Source organism: Oncorhynchus kisutch, linkage group LG13 (assembly GCF_002021735.2).
Source record: "Oncorhynchus kisutch isolate 150728-3 linkage group LG13, Okis_V2, whole genome shotgun sequence".
In the NCBI taxonomy this organism is placed as follows: domain Eukaryota; kingdom Metazoa; phylum Chordata; class Actinopteri; order Salmoniformes; family Salmonidae; genus Oncorhynchus; species Oncorhynchus kisutch.
In genome coordinates, this window is record NC_034186.2 from 52,047,823 (window position 1) to 52,069,490 (window position 21,668).

The 21,668-nt window shown below is 44.8% G+C and overlaps 1 protein-coding gene across 2 annotated transcripts in view; it reads right to left on the minus strand.

Moving 5' to 3' along the window:
• Positions 1-5,524: 5,524 nt before the first annotated feature.
• The window catches only part of LOC109902203 (ER membrane protein complex subunit 2-like), a 52,087-nt gene continuing 35,943 nt past the window's right edge, over positions 5,525-21,668 (minus strand). For both annotated transcript variants that reach the window (XM_020498368.2, XM_031786535.1), the window contains 6 exons: positions 21,281-21,366; positions 20,830-20,889; positions 17,830-17,911; positions 17,458-17,568; positions 14,377-14,481; positions 5,525-6,086 (listed from right to left, as the gene is read on the minus strand). In XM_020498368.2, coding sequence (XP_020353957.1) covers positions 6,006-6,086; positions 14,377-14,481; positions 17,458-17,568; positions 17,830-17,911; positions 20,830-20,889; positions 21,281-21,366 — 525 coding nt within the window. In that variant the 3' untranslated portion in view covers positions 5,525-6,005. The remainder of the gene's footprint in view (positions 6,087-14,376; positions 14,482-17,457; positions 17,569-17,829; positions 17,912-20,829; positions 20,890-21,280; positions 21,367-21,668) is intronic.

The following is a 21,668-nucleotide window of genomic DNA, read 5'->3' on the forward strand; positions in this document are numbered from 1 at the left end:
TGGTTTTAGAGATTTGGAAATAGAAGAAACACGTTATTGTAATGAAAAACAACAATACTCACATTTCCAGAGATGGGTGAGGGTTACTTCAGTGTGCTATTGAGGCCCCCCCCCAAAAAAGAGGTTAAAAAGATGATAAAGAAAAGCTGGACAAAGCTGACTCATAATGGAGGCAGGCAGGCGAGGCCTGCGACGTGTGGGTCCTGACTACAGCTGTCACAGTGAAATCAAAGCCTTGGGGAGGAAGTGTTCACATCAAAGGAGAAATTGGGGAAATATGGAGAAGAATTCCTGTCGTGTCCCATTGTTGCCATAAGGAATGAGGTCTGGCACACGGCCCTGGAACTCTTTTGACTCAAGCATTGTTGAAGCAGTTAAATATATGTTACCCATACCTACCTACCTGGCTATGTTGTGTTGCGTTCTGTTGTGAGTTAAAATACTGACAAAGTGTCTGAAAAACAAAACACCCACCATGTTGGCGAGCAAACGTGTAACGGCTTGAGGACGCCATTCATAAAAGTGTTCTAGGTTACAGAAACCTCTCTCTCTATCCCCAACTCTCTTGACTATTCCATCCTCCCAGTCTTTCTCTTATATCCAGCTCCGGGTACAACATATCCCTGTGGTTGCCGGCAACGTTCACCCAGGAAGCTCAATCAGTAGCCGATCCTGCTTTCTCCTTATTTTTTGTAATTAGGTCTTAGGCCTTTTGTGGGGTAAGCCGCATGCCTTCTGGCCGAGAAGACGCTCTAAGAGAGGATTTGTGGTCTGCGAAGCCTGGGCTGGAAAGAACAACTGTCTACTGAAGCCAGCAGCCTGCCCCTTTCTATCTCTCTAATTCGGCACATGCCATGTGCTGTGACGGAGTGTGCAGACAGGATGCTGCTTGGGCACGGCATGTGGATGGCCAACCCGTCACCACGGCCATGTGGAGCCCAACGCAGGGTCCAGCGACCAGACCAGAGCAGAGACAGGCCTCTAGAGGCCACAGAATATCTCCTGGCTGGAAGGATATGGCAGCCGTCTGGAGCCTCATGGTCAAGTGGCCTGGGAGACGAGCTGCGTTCAGAGCCAGTCTCATTTCCCAATGCAAAGCTCACAGTATCTCAGAAATGACCACACACACGCACAAAGAGATACACAAGCGCACACACACACACATACACACTGGCTGTGAGTTGTCCTTTGGCTTTGAGAGAAAACTATTTCCCAGCATCATTGCCCTTTGAGAGTAAACTCAGTTTATTCAGAATCTGTGAATTGGCAGGGTTCTGAAAGGAGACATTGTGCAGTAACAGAGAAAGGTTAGCATTTAGTAATTTGCCAATTGACCTCGCAGTTTCATTTTTGCAATGTTGCCATTTTATTATGCAATAGCAATCTCTTATTTTCCAATGTGGAAAGTTATGTGATACCTATCTTTTATACTGAAATAACCATACTCGCTACTAATGTCAAAACGCTGCGGTGTGGCATAGATTCCGTCTCAACTAGTTGAATGAGAAATTTACTCAATTCTAAACCCAACTCTGTGTTTTTCATGGCATGAAACTGGAGGGTCACTGGTTGTCAAAACAGATTTTCCGTCATATGTATTTCACCCTGGAAAACAAAGTTACTTGAAATCACAATAAGTTACTGTTGACTTTTCAAGTGTATCTCTGTGTAAACAGATGCGCATAAATTGGGGGTGAATTTATTGTTGTGGAGATAATATTCATAGATTCATGGCTCAGAACAATAGATTGAAAGCAGTCCTTTTTGTTGAGTTTTTGGGAGCAACATGCTGATCTTCTATGCTCTTTTCAAAAAGGGTTTAAGCCTTTTCGTGTAGGTAAAACATGAATCTGATCACATCAGTAGACTAGGACCTCAAGATAAAATACTGCTTTTGATCCTCATGATAGGCATGATTTAGACACGCAAGCCTGTGGAATCTTGGTCTGTACTGATAAGTAATTGAATAGCTTTATAGGAAAAAGTCATTCATGAATTGCGATGGCATTTGGGCATGTTTAAAATAAAAAGTATTTAAATGTATTTGTGTCCATCTTCCGTTTCTGAACTAATACCTTAATGACTTTACATAAAATGTACCATTATGATAACACTGTGCCACCAATAGGACTAGTAACACTAAAGACGGTAACATCAATGACACATTTGAGGTAATTGAGAAATTTCATAAGCGACAAATGGTCAAATCTGAGATCATTAACCCTTTAAAAATGATTTACTAAAGTGATATGATTAATAATTTTGCTCAGATTTAAATTGAGTAACACCGATGACACTTCTTATTTAGACAGCATCTGCATCTGTGGGCATGTATGTTTCTGACAGACGAGCCCCTGACATCTCTCCACTTTGTCAGGTGTTATTTGAGCAATCCGTACTCGTTGGTCCCGGGGGTGTCTGTTCCTATCCAAACACTTTCATCACCTCGCTCTCACTCTGTGACTGGACAAGGCAGGATATAGCACCGCATGCCTCATCCATCTTTAGCAGTCCCAGCCCCCCCCCCCCCCCCCCCCCAAAAAAAAAGAAACCCCAGAAAGAGGCGGATGGGCTCCCCGTTCCCCCGTTCCCCCGTTCACCCACCCCACTCCCTCACCTTGAGAAACTTCTCTCCAGTCCTTACCATGGATGGCTGCTCATCCTCCACACCCTCGCCCGGCCCTCGCCTCGGTCCCAGAATCAACATGTTTCACTGCGCCGACAGATGGTTCACACAAAGCTACTCGAGAACATCCACTCATACTCATAGTTCACATTAATGATGACATCCTATTTTTTTCCTTCTCTTCAAGCCTGGCAGAAAAATAATTTACTATATGGATTTCTTTGGTTAAAAAAAAATAGATGTGTATAGCATGGTTCAGGATTTTATTTCTGGAGGTCTTCCAATCGTGTCTCTAGCTCCCGATCAAGACGTCCAATCCGTGGCTAGCGGAGTTCAGATATCATCCCGATCTTGACTGATGTTCTGGCCGAGGATGGCTAAGTCACAGTGTAAGCTCATCACAGAGCATTATCCACTTCAGCTGACCTGACCACCGTGGAGCCTGGATCCAATAGAGCCTCTAGACACTAGCAAGCCCTCTTCAAGCTAATCTCTTTGGGAATAAGGGATTACAGGCAACACTAATGGCTAATCCACTGCACTTTGTAACCCGCTGAGCAGAGCCAACAGTTTAGGGCAGACTGGGTTTCCCTTCCTGCTGCTGGTCTGTCTGGGAATCTTCACATTGCTGTGTGTGTGTGGTGCATAGCGGTGGACTGAACCTGACTCTACAGTACATGTAGAGTACAAAAAAACAAACAGAACAGGACTGTAAGGCTGCGTTTACACAGGCAGACCAAATCCGATCTTTTTCCACTAATTGGTCTTTTGACCAATCAGAACAGCTCTTTTGCACATGATCAGAATTGGGCTGCCAGTGGAAACACTTCCAAAAAAAATACTTTCCGCGTTCACGTGCTAGTAGGAACTAGGAAACTCGTACATTTCTGACTTGCTATCTGGTTGTAGTTATACACGTTCCGACTAGTGTGTGAACGCGGCAACTGACTTGGTGGGAGTGCATTTATACGTCATATAATTTCTACCTTTTGACAGACTTATTAATTAGACCATTTTCATATCCATGGGTCTGTAATTGATCATGATCCTTACATATAAGATGTTTATCAAGATAGGCTAACACTTCAAATGTACTATGTGTAGGAAAGAACTTCTGATGAGTGTAACCTTGCATTCCGACACTCATATTCATTACTCCATATTCTCTGAACTTCTTCCTTGAACTCTCAGAAGTTCTTTAAGTTCTACCTCCAGACTACAGATGGCACTATTGCATCAGTCACTATTGGACAGTGTCTCCGTGTCAATGCATTGAGCTGATCATTCACACATCACTAGAATTGACAATGAGCCTTTATGGACCATTTACAGGCATTTAATTACCCTCACCACAAGAACAGACCTAGTTGCCTGGGTCAGCAAGTAAATTACATCCTCTCTCAAATTAAACATCCCTTTAGCTCTTCAAAAGGTGTCATTTACCTTCAGCGAATCCTGTAAAAGTGACCACTATCAATTTATGCTCAGAAAAAGGTTGGTTCTGCCAGATTGGTGTTCAAAATCAAAGGCAGACACGTCATACACTGACCAGGGTATTAAAAACTGGGGGGAAAATGGCTTTCTCCACGTCGGCTTAGAGCGCCGCGACCTCTTTAAAATCCCAAAGCTGTCCAAGAAAGGCAATAAACTCAACGCTCAACTTTTCCATCAGTCTGCGAGTTGAAATTATGAGACAATTGCTGCGACTTAATAAACAAAAAGCGATCGAAGTACCAGCTGACCCTGCACGGGTGAGCGAGAAACAAGACATTCATTTGGACCAGCCCGGGTCCGACAATCACAAATGAGTGTGGTATAGGAAACCAGACCTCCTTTTCACAGCATTAATATCTATTTTTCCCCTTCAGTTAAACGTTCCCAGTGGTGTAAAGTACTTAAGTAAAAATACTTTTTAAGTACTCCTTAAGTCGTTTTTTGGGGGTATCTGTACTTTACCATTTATATTTGACAACTTTTACATTTCCCCTGACACCCAAAAGTACTCGTTACATTTTTAATGCTTAGCAGGACAAGACAATTGTCTAATTCACACACATCAAGAGAACATCCCTGGTCATCCCTACTGCCTCAGAATTGGCAGACTCACGAAACACAATTGCGTCATTTGTAAATTATGTCCGAGTGTTGAACTGTGACCCTGGCTATCCGTAAATAAATAAAAAACAAGAAAAGGGTGTCGTCTGGTTTGCTTAATATAAGACATTTTAAATTATTATTATTATTGATACTTAAGTACATTTAAACCCAAATACTTTGACTTTACCTCAAGTAATATTTCACTGGGTGACTTTTACTTGAGTCATTTTATTTCATGGTATCTTTACTTTTACTCAAGTATGAAAATTGGGTACTTTTTCCACCACTGAACGTTCTCAGATTCATGAATTTGATTTGTCTGTGTTTTTTAATTACTGGCAGCCAGTCCGTGTGCTCTGGGTCTCCCTAAACTGAAATGACAGAGGTGTTCTCCCGCGCCACCGAGCGTTGCAGTTACAGAGCCCTTATGGTGTCTGGGTAATTGAAGGGCGGGATTCACAGCTGGATCCAGTGTGAGAAGCAAAGGCCTTTAGCCTCGCTGCTAACCGTTTAATGACACCTCTCCCGCTCACTGGAAAATTGTTTAAGCAGACTGCTCTAGTGTTGCTGATTGCTCTGCTGTTGCTACTGGTGGGGTAGAGTGGTTAGAGTGGCTGGGGCTCAATCACCATAAGTTCAGAGAAAGCTTACAGAGAGGATTTTATCATTATTATCATCATAAAAGTAATGAATCCGCCATTATCATTAACAGTTGAGCCAATGTACTGATAAGATTGGTCCTATACACAAAACCTAATAGGACCCAGGAAAAACCAAAAAGACCAACCCACTGAAATTAGAAAATTTCAAAACAAACAATTCAAACCTTTATTAAGACATCTGGATGGACTGACAGAGAAAAAAAAACTATAGTTAAGATAAAAAAACATTTGATTTTATTTCATTTACAGACGAGGGCCTAGCTGCATATACAGACGGACCTGTCTCAGCCCTCTCATTAGCATTTATTACAGCCTCTTCTCTACTCACATCTCAGTCCCTGATCACAATGCGGGAGCATCCTCTACCTGTCCTACATCTCAAATGTCACCCTATATCTCATATAGTGCACAATATTTGCTCAGATAGGGCTTGGGTTAAAAGTACTGCACTATATAGGGCTTCAGTCCTGCTTTTAAATCATCTAATAACAGGGGGAGGGGAGGTGGTGGTCGAGTCTGGAGGGGGGGAGGGTGCACAGCATTGAGCCAACAGAGCTGCCTTGTTGAGCCATGTAGAACAGGGGGAGGGGGGGTGTGTGTGTGTAAGAGTTGGGGGGGGCCTAGGACATGGTGATGGACTCCAGCATCTCCTCCACGGCCTTCACGGAGCATTTGTTCTCCTTTGTCCCGCGACCGGCCAGCTGCATGACAGAGAGAAGAGAAAAAAACATCAGCTCATCACATCTTTAAAGAGACCAAAGCACGGGGCTGGCTGAAGGAGAGCCAGCCAAGCCAAAACACTAGCGCACACTTAGTGTCACGATAACCTCATAGCCCCATATCACTCTCCACCACATCAGGTCGAAACAGACTAAACAAAACAGAGTATACCACACATTGGGAACACCTTCCTAATATCGAGTTGCCCTCAGAACAGCCTCAATTCGTCGGGGTATGGACTTTACAAGTTGTTGAAAGCCTTCCAAAGGGATGCTGGCCCATGTTGACACCAATGCTTCCCACAGTTGTGTCAAGTTGGCTGGATGTCCCTTGGACAATTCTTGATTCACACGGGAAACTGATGAGCATGAAAAACCCAGCAGCGTAACAGTTCTTGACACAGACCGGTGCGGCTGGCACCTACTACCGTACCCCGTTCATAGTCACTTAAATCTTGTCTTGCACATTTATCCTCAATGACACACACACAATCCATGTCTCAATTATCTCAAGGCTTAAAAAAACATTCTTTAACCTGTCTCCTCCCTATCATCTACACAGATTGAAGTCGATTTAACAGGTGACATCAATAAGAGATCATAGCCTTCACCTGGATTCACCTGGTCAGTCTGTCATGGAAAGCAGGTGTTCTTAATGTTTTGTATAGTCAGTGTATATAACTCCACAGCATAAATGGGGAAACATTGGAATGTCACACCAGCAGCCTGACAAACCTAGAATGATAACTTGACATAAACAAATGAAGCACCATGATGAATAAAGATTGGCCATGTGCAATTCCAGAGTGACTAACGGGGCCAAGAGAAGAGAAGCACCACCTGGAGTCAGGGATGTTCCTGGCCTGTTGCAAAAAAGCCGGGTGTCTGTGTGTGAGGAGGGGGAGAGGTGAGAGAGAGGGAGGGCCAGGACATCCTGATGACTCATTGTCTCACGGCCCCTCGCCTGGACAGCCCCAAACAAAACCATAAAGCATTGCTACTAATCTCTGCCTGCCTCCCTCTATCCCTCTGTGTGTGTGTGTGTGTGTGTACACAGGCCAGACTGGACTTCCTCTGTGACTCACACACACAGCCCCTCAATCTCCCAATTAAACCACAATCAGCCCTGCTATCATCGGAACTCAGGAGGGGGTCCTCTCCTCTCAGCCCTGTCCCCAAACTACAGAGACTAAGAGAACCTAATTTAGCCACGCTAGGCTAGGACATGTCCCCTGCAACAACACCCACAGGGACTTGGCATTAGTGAGTTGTGCAGTAGACTACACCTCTGTTCTCATTATAATAACTTCTACTTGGGCACAGGGACAGCAGCGTCGATGTGTGTAAAGGCCACATCTGCTGCTGGGAGGAGAGCACACAGACAAGTCAGAGCAGCGCGTCAGAGGACATCTTTGGCCTTTTCTCAATAAAATCATTATGAAAACCACACTATAAACTGGGTGGTTTGAGCCCTGAATGCTGATTGGCTGAAAAACAGTGGTATATGACAAAATATTTATTTTTACTGCTCTAATTATGTTGGTAACCAGTTTATAACCGCAATAAGGCACCTGGGTGGGGTGATATATGGCCAATATACCACAACTAAATGTTGTTAATAAACCCTACAGGAAACCCCTATAGTTCAGGCTATAAAAGAATGTGTGCCATTTCATACTTGCTGCCAATACGAGACCTATGATTCAAAAAATACATTCTCCGGATGCACTGTGTGTCGAGATAGCACATTTTAGAAGCAGGCTGAATTAATTGAGGAAAATGATACCGCCTGTTCCGCAATCATGTCATTCATTGCCGATCAGAGATAGTTACTCCATCATTACTAAATATCGGTTACATTTTCTTATAAATCTTTACATAGTGGCACAGCACCCCTCGTTTGGAGAGAACCCTGGCATACTGACCATATCTTGGTTAATATCCTGGGACTCTATTTGTTACGTTCCCCTGCAAGAAAACCAAAAATGTCACTCAAACAGAAGGGTGAATAACAAAGAGTCACTGACAACAACTAAAACGAAAAAGGTGGAGTTTTAGGAGGGGTTCTAAAAGACACTCATTGGGGTGTCCACTGAAAGTTGCATATCAACAACTGGGACCTGAAAGACACCCACCATGAGTTCCCTACTAAATTTGCCCACTAAGAGGCAAACAAAAGATTAACCCACACCAAACTTAAAAAGACAGGAAGCAAACCAAAAAGGTGGAGCAATACGAAAATCAGGGAATTCAGATAGAGGATTGTTTGCGTCGAAATCAAAATAGGGAGAGCCAACTAAAAGGTGTTACCCCGTCCGCATCTATCAAGACAACTGGAGCACTGGGCCAGCACAGGTGAAATACCTTCCAACTAACGAGATGGCAACCAGCACAGGTGTAACACAATGGCGGCAATCGATGCGCCCTGCGTGCGAACAAGCTAAAGACCAACCTCATAACATAAATGGGAAAATCAAAACCTGTAACACCTTCCCCCTTCAGACTACAAATATATCCTATAGTTGCTCACCACCAACAGAAAAAAACTGTATTGCACAACATAACCAACATAAACGCATCACTACTAAAATGAGTCGCCTTCTCCAAAATAAACATGGCGTCTACTGTCTGTCAACAATTAAATACAAGACAAAACATCCCCCTCAACTTTCTTTCCTATAGTTGCCTAACACACAAGTGTTTTCGAAAAACTCACATATGCTTCTATAACTCTCATCCCCTTCGAACGAGCGCAACCAAAACAAAACTGGTCTCCAAAATGATGTTCCTTAGTGGAATGGAAAAGAGTGTTAGCACACATGGTCAAATCAAAATGGATTTGTCACATGTGCCAAATACAACAGTGAAATGCTTACTTTACAAGCCCTTAACCATCTATTTCTTGAACTGCATTGTTGGTTAAGAGAAACTGGTTACCAGTTGGGGCAAAAGACCAACAAAATCCACCAGAACCCTGCTGAAAGGTTAGTCAAAAGCAAGAATAGGATGCAAAGGTGCAACCGGTACAGCTTGGTTCGGTTTACCCGTCCACTGGAAAACGCAACAGGATTTACAGTAAGAAAAAAACATCCCGTTTCAGACCAGAAGTTCTTATCGAAAATACAGTCACACATCTTGTTGACCCCAAAATGGCCTGCCATACTACCATCATGAGCAGAGGGCTGCCTTAATCGAAGTTCATGTCAGAATTTGTTTTTCCGAACAAAAGGGCTTTATTACAGACAGAAATACTCCTCAGTTTCATCAGCTGTCCGAGTGGCTGGTCTCAGACGATCCTGCAGGTGAAGAAGCCAGATGGAGGTCCTCGGCTGGCAAGGTTTCACGTGTTTTGAGGCCGGTTGGACGTACTGCCTAATTCTCTTAAACGATGTTGGAGGCGACTTATGGTAGAGAAATTAACATTCAATTCTCTGGCAACAGCTTTGGTGGACATTCCTACAGTCAGCATGACAATTGCACACACCCTCAAAACTTCCGACATTTGTGGCATTGTGTTGTGTGACAAACCTGCACATTTAGAGTGGCCTTTCATTCTCCCCAGCACAAGGTACACCTGTGTAATGATTGTGCTGTTTAATCAGCTTCTTGATATGCAACACCTGCCAGGTGGATCGATTATCTTGGCAAAGGAGAAATGCTCATTAACAGGGATGTAAAACAAACTTGTGCACAACATTTGAAAGAAATAAGCTTTCTGGGATCTTTGATTTCAGCTTATGAAACCAACATTTTACATTGCATTTATATTTTCATTCAGTATAGTTTAGGTGTAGTTTGGATGGGCCATCAGCTGTGCACTTTGACTGCCAGTGAATGACTGGCGGTGAATGACGGGCAGGGTGGAAAAAAATGACATGTCCTTTTAAAACACAAATTCTGTTTGTGATATTAAGATTCTAAAAACGACAGAGTAATTAAAAAAGTTTATTTGTTTTGAGTCAATATGACGCTATCACTGCCTCCCGGGTGGCGCAGTGGTTAAGGGCGCTGTAGTGCAGCGCCAATTGCGCCACCAGAGACTCTGGGTTCGCGCCTAGGCTCTGTCGCAACCGCGCCCAGGCTCTGTCGTGGTCTAGCGTCGTCCGGGTTAGGGAGGGTTTGGCCGGTAGGGAAATCCTTGTCTCGTCGCGCACCAGCGACTCCTGTGGCGGGCCGGGCGCAGTGCGAGCTAACCAAGATGCCAGGTGCACGGTTTTTCCTCCGACACATTGGTGCGGCTGGCTTCCGGGTTGGATGGCTCTGTGTTAAGAAGCAGTGAAGCTTGGTTGGGTTGTGTATCGGAGGATCGCATGACTTTCAACTTTAGTCTCTCCCGAGCCCGTACGGGAGTTGTAGCGATGAGACAAGATAGTAGCTACTAAACAATTGGATACCACAAAATTGGGAAGAAAAAGTGGTAAAATTCAAAAAATAAAATAAATAAATAAATATGACGCTATCAGGACTTCTCTCCTCTGGGTTCTTTACATGTCAAAGCGGGACCCTTTCAGTTTTCAGTAATAAAATGTTTAACGGCCTTGCCCCAGTCGCTTTGACCCCATTGTGGCGTTTGCTTCCAAAACACCACTCACCTGCCGCCTTTCTTCGCACTGAGGTATGACAATCACCAGGTACAGTGGGTAATAAAAGCGGGACGGCTGACACGAGTAACCCTTTAAAGCCCCCATCAATCAGTCAGCACAAACAGTCAGGCCAGCCCTGCGGAGGCCCACAACGTTCCACAGCGGCTCCCTTTCAAATAGCCCAGTGCCCATTTAAAGAGGAGAAAAAAAAACACTCAGAGTTGGAGTTAAGAGTCAAGTCAACCTTGCGCCTTGTCATTTTTCCTCTCACACGCAGGGTGGGGTCCCACTGCTCTGCTGCCCCTGCCATTACCAGCCAACTTAAAACAAAACACAGCCCAACCGGTTGCTAGCCGGGCCCCTCTTCCTGTTCCCTGGCTGATAAGGGTGTGGCTCTGGCTCAGAGTGGAGACCAAACACACATATGGTATTTTCCCTTGTGCATTTACTCAAAAAACCAAATAGAAACACTTAAAATGTTAATACTCTGCTCAAAAAAAAGGGAACACTTAAACAACACAATGTAACTCCAAGTCAATCACACTTCTGTGAAATCAAACTGTCCACTTAGGAAGCAACACTGATTGACAATAAATATCACATGCTGTTGTGCAAATGGAATAGACAACAGCTGGAAATTATAGGCAATTAGCAAGACACCCCCAATAAAGGAGTGGTTCTGCAGGTGGTGACCACAGACCACTTCTCAGTTCCTATGCTTCCTGGCTGATGTTTTGGTCACTTTTGAATGCTGGCGGTGCTTTCACTCTAGTGGTAGCATGAGACGGAGTCTACAACCCACACAAGTGGCTCAGGTAGTGCAGCTCATCCAGGATGGCACATCAATGCGAGCTGTGGCAAGAAGGTTTGCTGTGTCTGTCAGCGTAGTGTCCAGAGCATGGAGGCGCTACCAGGAGACAGGCCAGTACATCAGGAGACGTGGAGGAGGCCGTAGGAAGGCAACAACCCAGCAGCAGGACCGCTACCTCCGCCTTTGTGCAAGGAGGAGCAGGAGGAGCACTGCCAGAGCCCTGCAAAATGACCTCCAGCAGGCCACAAATGTGCATGTGTCTGCTCAAACGGTCAGAAACAGACTCCATGGGGTGGTATGAGGGCCCGACGTCCACAGGTGGGGGTTGTGCTTACAGCCCAACACCGTGCAGGACGTTTGGCATTTGCCAGAGAACACCAAGATTGGCAAATTCACCACTGGCCCCCTGTGCTCTTCACAGATGAAAGCAGGTTCACACTGAGCACATGTGACAGTCTGGAGACGCTGTGGAGAACGTTCTGCTGCCTGCAACATCCTCCAGCATGACCGGTTTGGCGGTGGGTCAGTCATGGTGTGGGGTGGCATTTCTTTGGGGGGCCGCACAGCCCTCCATGTGCTCGCCAGAGGTAGCCTGACTGCCATTAGGTACCGAGATGAGATCCTCTGTTGGTGCGGTTGGCCCTGGGTTCCTCCTAATGCAAGACAATGCTAGACCTCATGTGGCTGGAGTGTGTCAGCAGTTCCTGCAAGAGGAAGGCATTGATGCTATGGACTGGCCCGCCCGTTCCCCAGACCTGAATCCAATTGAGCACATCTGGGACATCATGCCATCTACATTCTACAAAAAGTCTAATCAATCCATTTAATATACCCCAACACAATAAATCCATTATTTATTTTTGGCAGGTCTAAAGAAACATTATGATATGAAGAAAATGTATTTCAGAAGAACCAAATATGAGTCGGCCTACTGTATGTTATCTGGCTGTACGATGTTATGATTTTATTGTAAGTACAATATAATTGAACTAAAATAGAAAGGACAGTGCGCATATGAAGTGGCTATGTTGGGCGTAAAAGTGATAATTGAAACAGGTCCTATACTCTATATTTAGTGTTAGTTGTGAATGATTCAAACCTTAGAAATCAAAACATATGGGCTGCATGATGAAACTACAGGCTATTGAATATATATATATATATTTTTTTTATTGCTAAAAAACTTTGCCATTCCTTGCCTCAGGCTGCACACCCTGTTCTCTCATCAAGTGATCATATATCACCCATCAGACTATTCTCAATTAAATCTTCACTAATATGTCAAATTGGTTTTGACTTAGAATGGCCCATTATCAAATGGGTAGTGGAAGGGGGAAAAAAGACATCCATCCATATGCACTTGGATAGCGAATGGAGGCCGCTTTCCCGCAGTTAAATCATGCCGGGTAGGCTACTCCAGTTTAATAGTGGAGCAGCTGAGCAATGCGCCTAAATATAGTAGCAGCTGGGATCCTCCTCTTTTTAGTGGCAACCATCAAAACTCTGCTTTCACACGGGATTGCATATAGAAATGTCTGGACTTATAAGAACACGCATCAACCATTGTTTGAGGAACATACAGCCTCTCACTGCGTGACAGGTAATACTCCGCCCAAACCCGGTATGCCATGGGATCTCCAACTTGTGTTCCTGCAGTTACTAAGTGTTCATTTGGGAAAACAAGTGAAATCTGTTCGGGAACATCGATAGTAACATGTTTTCACAACGAAACATATTTAAACTGTTGACAGCTCCCCATCTCTGCTCGCTCGAGAAAGGAATGAAGGAGAGAGGTAGACATGGAAATGCACAGTGGTGTGATATTCTGTAGCTAAAAAAGGTAAATGTACCAGCCAATTGATTATGAAAATAGAAAAAAAAAATCCCTATTACTAGGCTATTCAAAATCAAATTCACGATAATTGTAGGCTAAATCTGTAAGCCGCCCTGCACAATCAATGAACCAACACCATCGCCTAGGCCTATACATTCTCTCCCAGACTCATGGATAGAACGTTTGGAGCACCGCAATGGTAACCAGTCCATCCAGTATGCATAATAATACAGTCCACACTCAGTGGATTTGTTTAAATTTGGGAATAATCGGCTAGAAAAATTTACAAAAGACATTAAATCCTATGCTTTTCATTAAAAAAAAAAATCTGCCTTGCATAATATGCGGTAGGCTATGTCTTGTAGAATGGCACAATCATTATTTTAATTCATGTTTCTTTTTCGGGCATGGGCTCATACATAGGCAAATGTTTATGCATAAGCTGTAAGATATGTATGGGTGTCCTACATGTGACCTCTTAATGCTTTGAATGAATCATCACCTTAGAAAGCGCTGTCCATTTCGTTGTGTTTGGCTTTGAAACAACATCCACAACGACCATGTTTTCACTCAGTTTCAACCTGTTGTTAAACTTCTTTCTTCAAATTGATCATCACAGAGAGGTGAAATCTTTTTCCTAACAGTGAGTTTTAAATGACTGTTTTGATGAATATGGTCTCCGCAACAGCCCTAGGCACCACACCCAATTCTGCCAATAACCTCACCAACAGTGATTGGCTAGATTAATCTCAATCAAATACATGAAGTGCCTGTGGCAGTACAGATCCAAGGTTGACTACCCTTGTGGTATAAGAACAGTTAAGTGATAAAGGCAAGTGGGAAAGGTCCCATGTGGCTCAATCGGTATAGCATGGCGCTTGCAACACCAGGATTCTGGGTTCGATTACCACGGGGGACCAGTATGGGGGAAAAAAGTAGGAAAATGTATGCACTTTACTGGAAATCGCTCTGAATAAGAGCTAAATGACTAAAATGTAAATAGTGTAGCTTTCATTATTAAAGTAGACACCTGGCATAACTCACCTGATAGGCTCGGTTGATTTGATTGGTGGCCCAAGTAGCATACTTCACATTGGCCTTTTTCACTGTGGCGTTCACTTTGGGGCTGGCAGCAATGTGGCTTGCTGACTACACAGGGGAAGAAGAAGGGAGTGGAAAGCAAGGGAGAGAGGAAAGAGGAGAGGAAAGAAAGGTGTCGTCATATCAAAATCGCAATAAAAGCATAATTGAGATGAATGTGCAACCAATTCCACCGTGGGCAGGACGAGAAAAAATTGGCCCGACGACACGTAAAAAACGTTAACAGAAGAGGAAAAAGTGAGTGCTTTATTTCATTCCCCAGCCCCCAAGGGCAGTATCGCCTAATGGGCCCTAATTTCTCCAACACCATAGATAGCCGGTGATGACAGGGCCCGGCATGTCTTCAGCATGTCTTCAGAACCCGCGGTGCTGTGGCGAGCGAAGCGCGATGTGAATCATGCTCTCTGCCCGCCCCAACTCCCCTCAGAACCACAAAAGCCATGTCTTTCCCATGCTACTGCCATCGTCTCCGAAGTGCAAACCCCACTAGGCTTGAACGGGCAGCACTTCAAAGGAGTCCCCATGGTCATACTGAAACTTTAACTACACCCCAAATCAACCTTGCTCCCCCCCTTTTATAAAAATAAAACGCTTTTGCTTCTGGATTTCTTCATAACCTCCGGCTTAAGATGTCAGCTCCGACAGACTACCCCAGAATGATGTTGTCCTCCGTGTGAAGATCCCCGCTAGTGCAGAGACACAGCACTGGCTAACACTAACCTCACAGTGGTCACGGCTACCAACGACTCAGGTGTAATCAGGTGCTCTGAACGACTAAGCTGAACCAATCAAATAGCTCTTCGGTGAGGAGCTGCCCTTCGGTGGTGTTCACGAAGCATCACTGTCACCCAGAAGCAGATGAAATGGTCAGAAAGTCATTGCCTTGGCACAATCCCATGTCAGGAACTAACTTGCACTTGTCAAGGATTTCAACTCTGGACCTTGTGGACACTAACTTTTTGATGATCAAATTTAAACCTGAAACCAGCGTTAGTGCCGAAATAGTGGCAGTGGATGATTTGACAGAGGAACATAAAGTCCTCTAATTAACTATGTATGCCTTTCCTATACACTTCAGTAGTTGGCATTCAGAATGACCTTATACAGGTGCGTTAACGGGCTTTGCAGGCGTGGTTCCCTTGCGCGCACTGAATACATTTAATTCAAACCCTCCCACAGGCAGTTAACCCACTGTTCCTAGGCAGTCATTGAAAATAAGAATTTGTTCTTAACTGACTTGCCTGGTTAAATAAAGGTGAAATAAAAAATGTAAAAACTTGCTGAACAACAGATTCTCGTGGAGTTTTCAGTACATTTATCTAAAGCCATCCCTTTAAAATGTGGTGTACCTTTAATCTGAATTGTCTCGACAGATTCACTAAAATATATATAGAGAGAACGGTTCAGAATATTAGGGATCAATGAAAGAAAGCATTGTAGGCCTAAATACATGCATATTTGTCGCATTTTCAACACCAATTGCTAGATTTCAAAAATATTCTGATCTTGTATATTATTTACTGTTAGGAAAGTATTTATGAATCATTTTTCAAAACCACACGCACAAACTATATTGGTGAATCAAAAATACAGTGGTTCGATTCATCCTGAACACTGACATATTCAAATGGTTCAATCCATAAAATATTGGAAGGTGAGAAAAGTGTACCGCAGTGGTTAAACAGTAGTCATTAAGTCCACCCTAATAATCCACACTAATCATGGAACGGTGTTGAGAACAGTCCAGTCGTTGCGAACCGTGCATGTCCCAAATGACTGCGCAACTTGCAATACGTTAGCCCAATATGATCCACAACTACTAGCTATCCTCAAGAACTACCACACAAATGTGACAGAGGAAAGAAAGAAAGCTAAGCTAACTATGGAATAATGCAAAATCTAAGGAAAGGAACACTAGAGTGACAGTTCTAAATGTGGGTAGAACTGACAGTGGCATGGTGAAATAGACCTAAAACAATTGTCATGTTTATTTACAATCCCCTTATCCGAATGGCTTACTCATCTACCTAGCGCTTACCAACGTGTCGAGAGAAAAGTGCATACAAAGATAATTACGTTCCATTTACGTGCGCCTAACTCGGGTCGGAATTCCCCCATAGGTGAACAGGAATACATTTGGAGGTTAAGGGATCTGAAGGTCTTGAATTGATGCTGCTTTTTTAAGCATGTTCTGCGGCTAGCTAGCATCTTGAAGACCTTTTTAGACCTACCTCTTTCTCCATTTACCCTGAAAGTAGGCTACGGGCCTGGAGAGACAGTCATTTACAGTTTGAATTTGTTTAAATAACATTAGCTAACTTTAACCCCATTGACTACTTTAAGAAAAATGAAAGGGTAGTCTATAAAAGTCAAGCTATCCCTTCAAAGACCATGAACGGATCCAGTGGTTGTGCCCCTTTCCGGGTATGAGATGTTTTACCTGCTTGAACCCCTGTTGCAATAGAGAGAAAACACTGGAAGGCCTGTGTCGCTGCTTCTCTCTGCTCTGGCCATCCACCCACCCTTATTCCTTCACTCTCCGTTTGTGTTCTTATGTCAGGACTCACTTACATATGATGCATTGGTGCTAACGGACAACTTCCTGTTTAAATAAATATGGAGATGAAAGGGGGGCATTTGGCTCAGACGAAATCAAACCGTTAACCTGGGCCGGGGGGCTGCCGGGACTGACAGAGCGTGGGAGGGAGGCAGTCGCCCTCTCTTTCCTTTTTTTTCGTCCTGCCACTGATCTTTATTTATTTTTGTCATTTTTGGTCATAAACATGAAAAAAGTCCCGTACGAAAGCTTAGAGGGGTAATATTACCAAAATAGAGACCTTGAAGGGGCAGACTTTTCCAAACATTGACCTGACCTTTCTGAAAGCTGGGCTCTATGGTCGCTACACAAAGGCAGTAGCAGGCCTGCACAGTTTGACAAACAACAGGAGAAAAAGGATGAGTTGTTGCTCTTTCACCCCCCTCCCTCACGTCTCTATCATGCGACGGTTAGATGTTCGAACTCACCATATACAGACCGAACAAGGCCCTCATGTTTCTGTTGTTCAGCTTCAGAGCCTGGGCAAAATACTTTCTGGACAGCTCCAGGTTTTCCAGCCCCCCCTGGGTGTACTTCACCTGTGAGACAAGGCATTCAAATATGGGTATGAGGCGTGCCGGCCGGGGGGCTTACGCAATGCCTACAAGGCATCTGAATAAGCATGATGACATGACAAGCCGTGTAAACATTGTGACATTCATGAGCGTGTATTCCTGCTGACCGTTAAGAGCAGCGGCCGGCTCCTCCATGTGAGAGAGAGCATTCGCGTAGAGGGCTGGGAGAAAACCTTATTCCATCGTTAGGCCGCTTGATGATGGACATGCAGAAGTCATACCTACCTCAGCGTACTGCTCACAGTACAAGTGATTGTGAGGGTTAGTCATCATCAGCTCCTCCAGACAGAAAGCTGCTTTTCCATAGCTGTGGAAACAAGGGAACAATGAATAGATTGATGACCACTAGCGATGGACATTTAATCTTTGAGCTTTTAAATAGTAAGGGGGGAAATGTGCTCTATTTCATCTGTGATGTAGTTTACCTATTCCAATCCGAGTGTAAATTTGTTCGGCAGAAAGTTATACTGCTGCCTTGGTTTACTGTCCATTTTGGCAAGTTTGAGTCTAGGAAGATGCATCCAACAAACTAAGTTTATTTGCAGACTAAGGGGATCTGGTGGCCTATGTGGTTATGTCTATATTGGCGAAACTCTTCAGTTTTGGAAAGTGGAACATTGAAAAGGAGAGGAGCGGGGGTCTCCAGACACACAGGATCAATCTGTCTGTCTGGCGATGTGTTTTTCACTCTGGTAATGTCTAGTTAAATACCTTCCTGAGGTCAGCGCTACAGTAGAAACTGGCACACTGTGCCCTACTCAGATGAGATCACTTCTCAGCAGACTGCTGAGCTGTTGACCTCACGCTAATCTACAACCATTACACATCTAATACACAGTTTCTCCTTCAGGGGACCCGTCCAAGGGAATGCAAGTTTCTCTCTCCAGCACACACTCAGAATTACAGTCCACACACACACAATTTCCCACGCCTTGACAGACTACATGAACCCAGAACACTAAAACAGGGCTATTAAACCAAAATCGGACAAAACACAAAACCCAGCACTCAATTGTAGTGTAGCGAGAGACTGTACGTGATCCAGCATATGCTGTATGTGCTTGGAAATGTGCAGAAAAAACAAAAATGGTGCTTGTGGTGGTGGGTTCATAAATGACGCAAGATAAGGATGCAAATTTGTAGCCATTTCACTGACAGAGGGAGAAGTGGGGGACACACACACACTCTGACGCAAGCTGGGTGTATTGGCGGGAACAGAAACGCCCAAATGCTGCCTCGCACGACATGAAGAGACTATCGGCCCATTTAGAATCTGTCTAAAGGACTTCAAAAGCCAGAGAGCAGCAGCATTAGAGTGGTAGGGGAGTGTGAGGGGCAAGTTCGAATGAGAGGGAGAGAATGGGGCGGGGGGGGGGGGGGGGGGCGAGGGAGATCGGGGTATTTGGAAGGTTGGGGGGCTGTTTACAATTACCACTTCCTCCCCATAAAGACTTTCAGATGTGCTCCTGAAGTGGCCCCAGCCTGCAGCGGCAAGAGGAGAGGCAGCCTCCATCACCAGGCAGAGCCCTGGCTGACTGCAGTACCGCACCCTCCAATCTTCACCCTCCGACCATCATCACCACCACTCAGCTCCAACTCCCTAAGCCTGGGCTCAGAGACCACGCTGCTAGCTTGTGGTGGTGGCACTTTTAGTTTGCCTCACACATTGGCTTTGTTTTCTTTGAACATCAAACAATGGTTGGTTTTTGGTGCTACCAACTGTAATAGCAGTTTGACTGAATTCCAGCCCAAAGCTTTTTCCCAACTAGACTGGGCAAACAGATCAAGATTCCTCCATTAGACTGTGCAAACTCACCACAGAAAGTCATCATGCGCCATCGGATGACCAGGCAAATCTGAACCGATAGACAGTAGTTAAATAAAGACTAATTCAACAGCACTACAAGCTCAGATGATTCCCAATGAGTCGAAGCGTCTCAGCGGTTCAACGCAACAATAACAGAAAGGCACAATCTCAACGTTTGAATATCACGCAGCGGTATGAGGATTATTTTAAAAAGGTTCCCACTGTGTTAGGCTATTAATTACTGTCAATGTTTGAACACTGATGCCTGTAGAGCCATGTAACAATGTCAGGTGAGAAACCATGAGTGATTTGTATATTTCTAGCTTGCGGGGCGCTACACAGTGAGGGCAGAGGCATTTATTTCTCTTCCCCATCAGCCTCTGTTTTTTTCTGGCTCTGGAAAGAAAGTACCATCAACTTCTCCTGGGAATCTCTCTGCAGCCACTCTCCCTCCCTCTCTCTCTGTGGAAAAGAGAGGCGATAATACCATGCTGTCCGGAAGAGGGTGAGGGAAAAAAGGGAGTTTGTAACCCAAAATAAAGAAAAGAAAGAAAAGAAATGGGCACGCCTGTAGATAAGGGGCTCGGGAAGTGAATGGGGTGATATTACAAAAGTTTGGCTAAGCTGGGAGATAATCCGCTCACCCCTGGATGTCCTCCCTCTACTACAGCAATAAAGCCCCTCAGGACAAAAACATGAAATATCCAATAAGAAGCTCTCTCACTGCGCTAAACATTCCTGCAGACACTGCCCTCCTGCCAGGGTGACCACGGAGCCGGTGTGCTGCTTACACACACACACCTCCGTGAAAGACGGCTGCTTCCCTGACTCCTAAGTCCCCAAGACAACTAAGGAGGGATAAAAAGTGACAAAAAAAATATATATCTTGCAATGCTCTTGTCTTGGGAGGCTGACAATTACCCCTGGCAACAGAGATATCAGTAGGGGGTTGACTTCACCCCATATGTATGAGCGGGGGGGCTTAGGGTCAAAATCCTATTACCCTCCTCTCCATGTGACAAACATAGACAGGGGCCCAATGCAGACCCCTGGCTGAGTTAGGTATTTCAACGGCCCTCTCCATTGTGCCCATCCTAATATATCCCTTCTGGGATCAAGCCGTCAGTTCAGCCACCGAGACTGGGAGAGGAGAGGAGTTACTGCTTACAGACACTCCCCACTCTCGTCCCCCCCCCCCCGAGTCTGTTAGAAGCTGACAGATGCCCCTGGGAGATATGATAAGGTGCTGCCTCAAGGTCTTGACACCAGGGAGTGCTGGCACAGCACTAGAGTGAGAACACACTCAAAATCTGGAACGATCACAGGTTCTTCTCACCACTCGAGTAAGTCAGTCAAAACGTCACAAGTCATGTAGATAATGAGTTAAAACGAATGCGATAAGGAAATGCCATGCTCACTCGTGCTCGTTGATGTAGAGTTCCGACAGCTCGTGCCACGCTTCCTGGTCACCGACAAACCTGTAAAACAGTGAGAAATTTAGGTCTCCCATTTAGGTCTCCCAAATTTAGTCTCCCATTGAGGAAGCTTTTCAACAACATCACACCATGCTATTTAGAACCCTTCTTTAGCAAAAGGATCATCAACAATAACCACTCGAATATAAAGTACAATAGCTGAAATCGCCACGTTTCAAATCAATCCAAATCGTGGCATTGTATAACTAGGCTAACATAGACAGACAGGCAGAGCTCCCAAGATGGGGGGTTAAGTAGACTTGAGGGGGTCTCATGGACAGGTTGTGGCCCAGCCCGGCTCAAATCGAATGCAAAACCCCTTTTAATTAAAAAGACCAGGGGAGGTGTGCGTGAGGAGGAGGGCGTCCAAATCTCCTTGTAAAACACTACTCACTGCTCCAGATACTCGTTGAGCTCGCGGATGGCTTCGGCACTCTTCCCCTGGGCCTTCAGAATCGAGATCTTCCTCTTCCTCGCCGCCTGTGGAGATCAGCATCAACAGAGGATTAGTAAGGTCTTAGCTCCTCAAGTGTTTGACCGAGGAGAGGCGGTCTCATCAGAGCTCACACAAATAAAAGGGAGAGGAGAGAAAGGAGGAGGGTACTTGTTAAATGAGTTTGGGAGTCTTGAAACTGTGCTCAGGTGGAAGTTGGGATGTTGGTCAAAGCCACCCCCCTCTGTTCCTAGCCGAGCCCCCTGGGGATAGGGATCATGAGTTCACAGAACGCCAAATCTATGTGGAGTGGAGGACTGTAGTGGTGGGAATCAGGATTTTACATTTT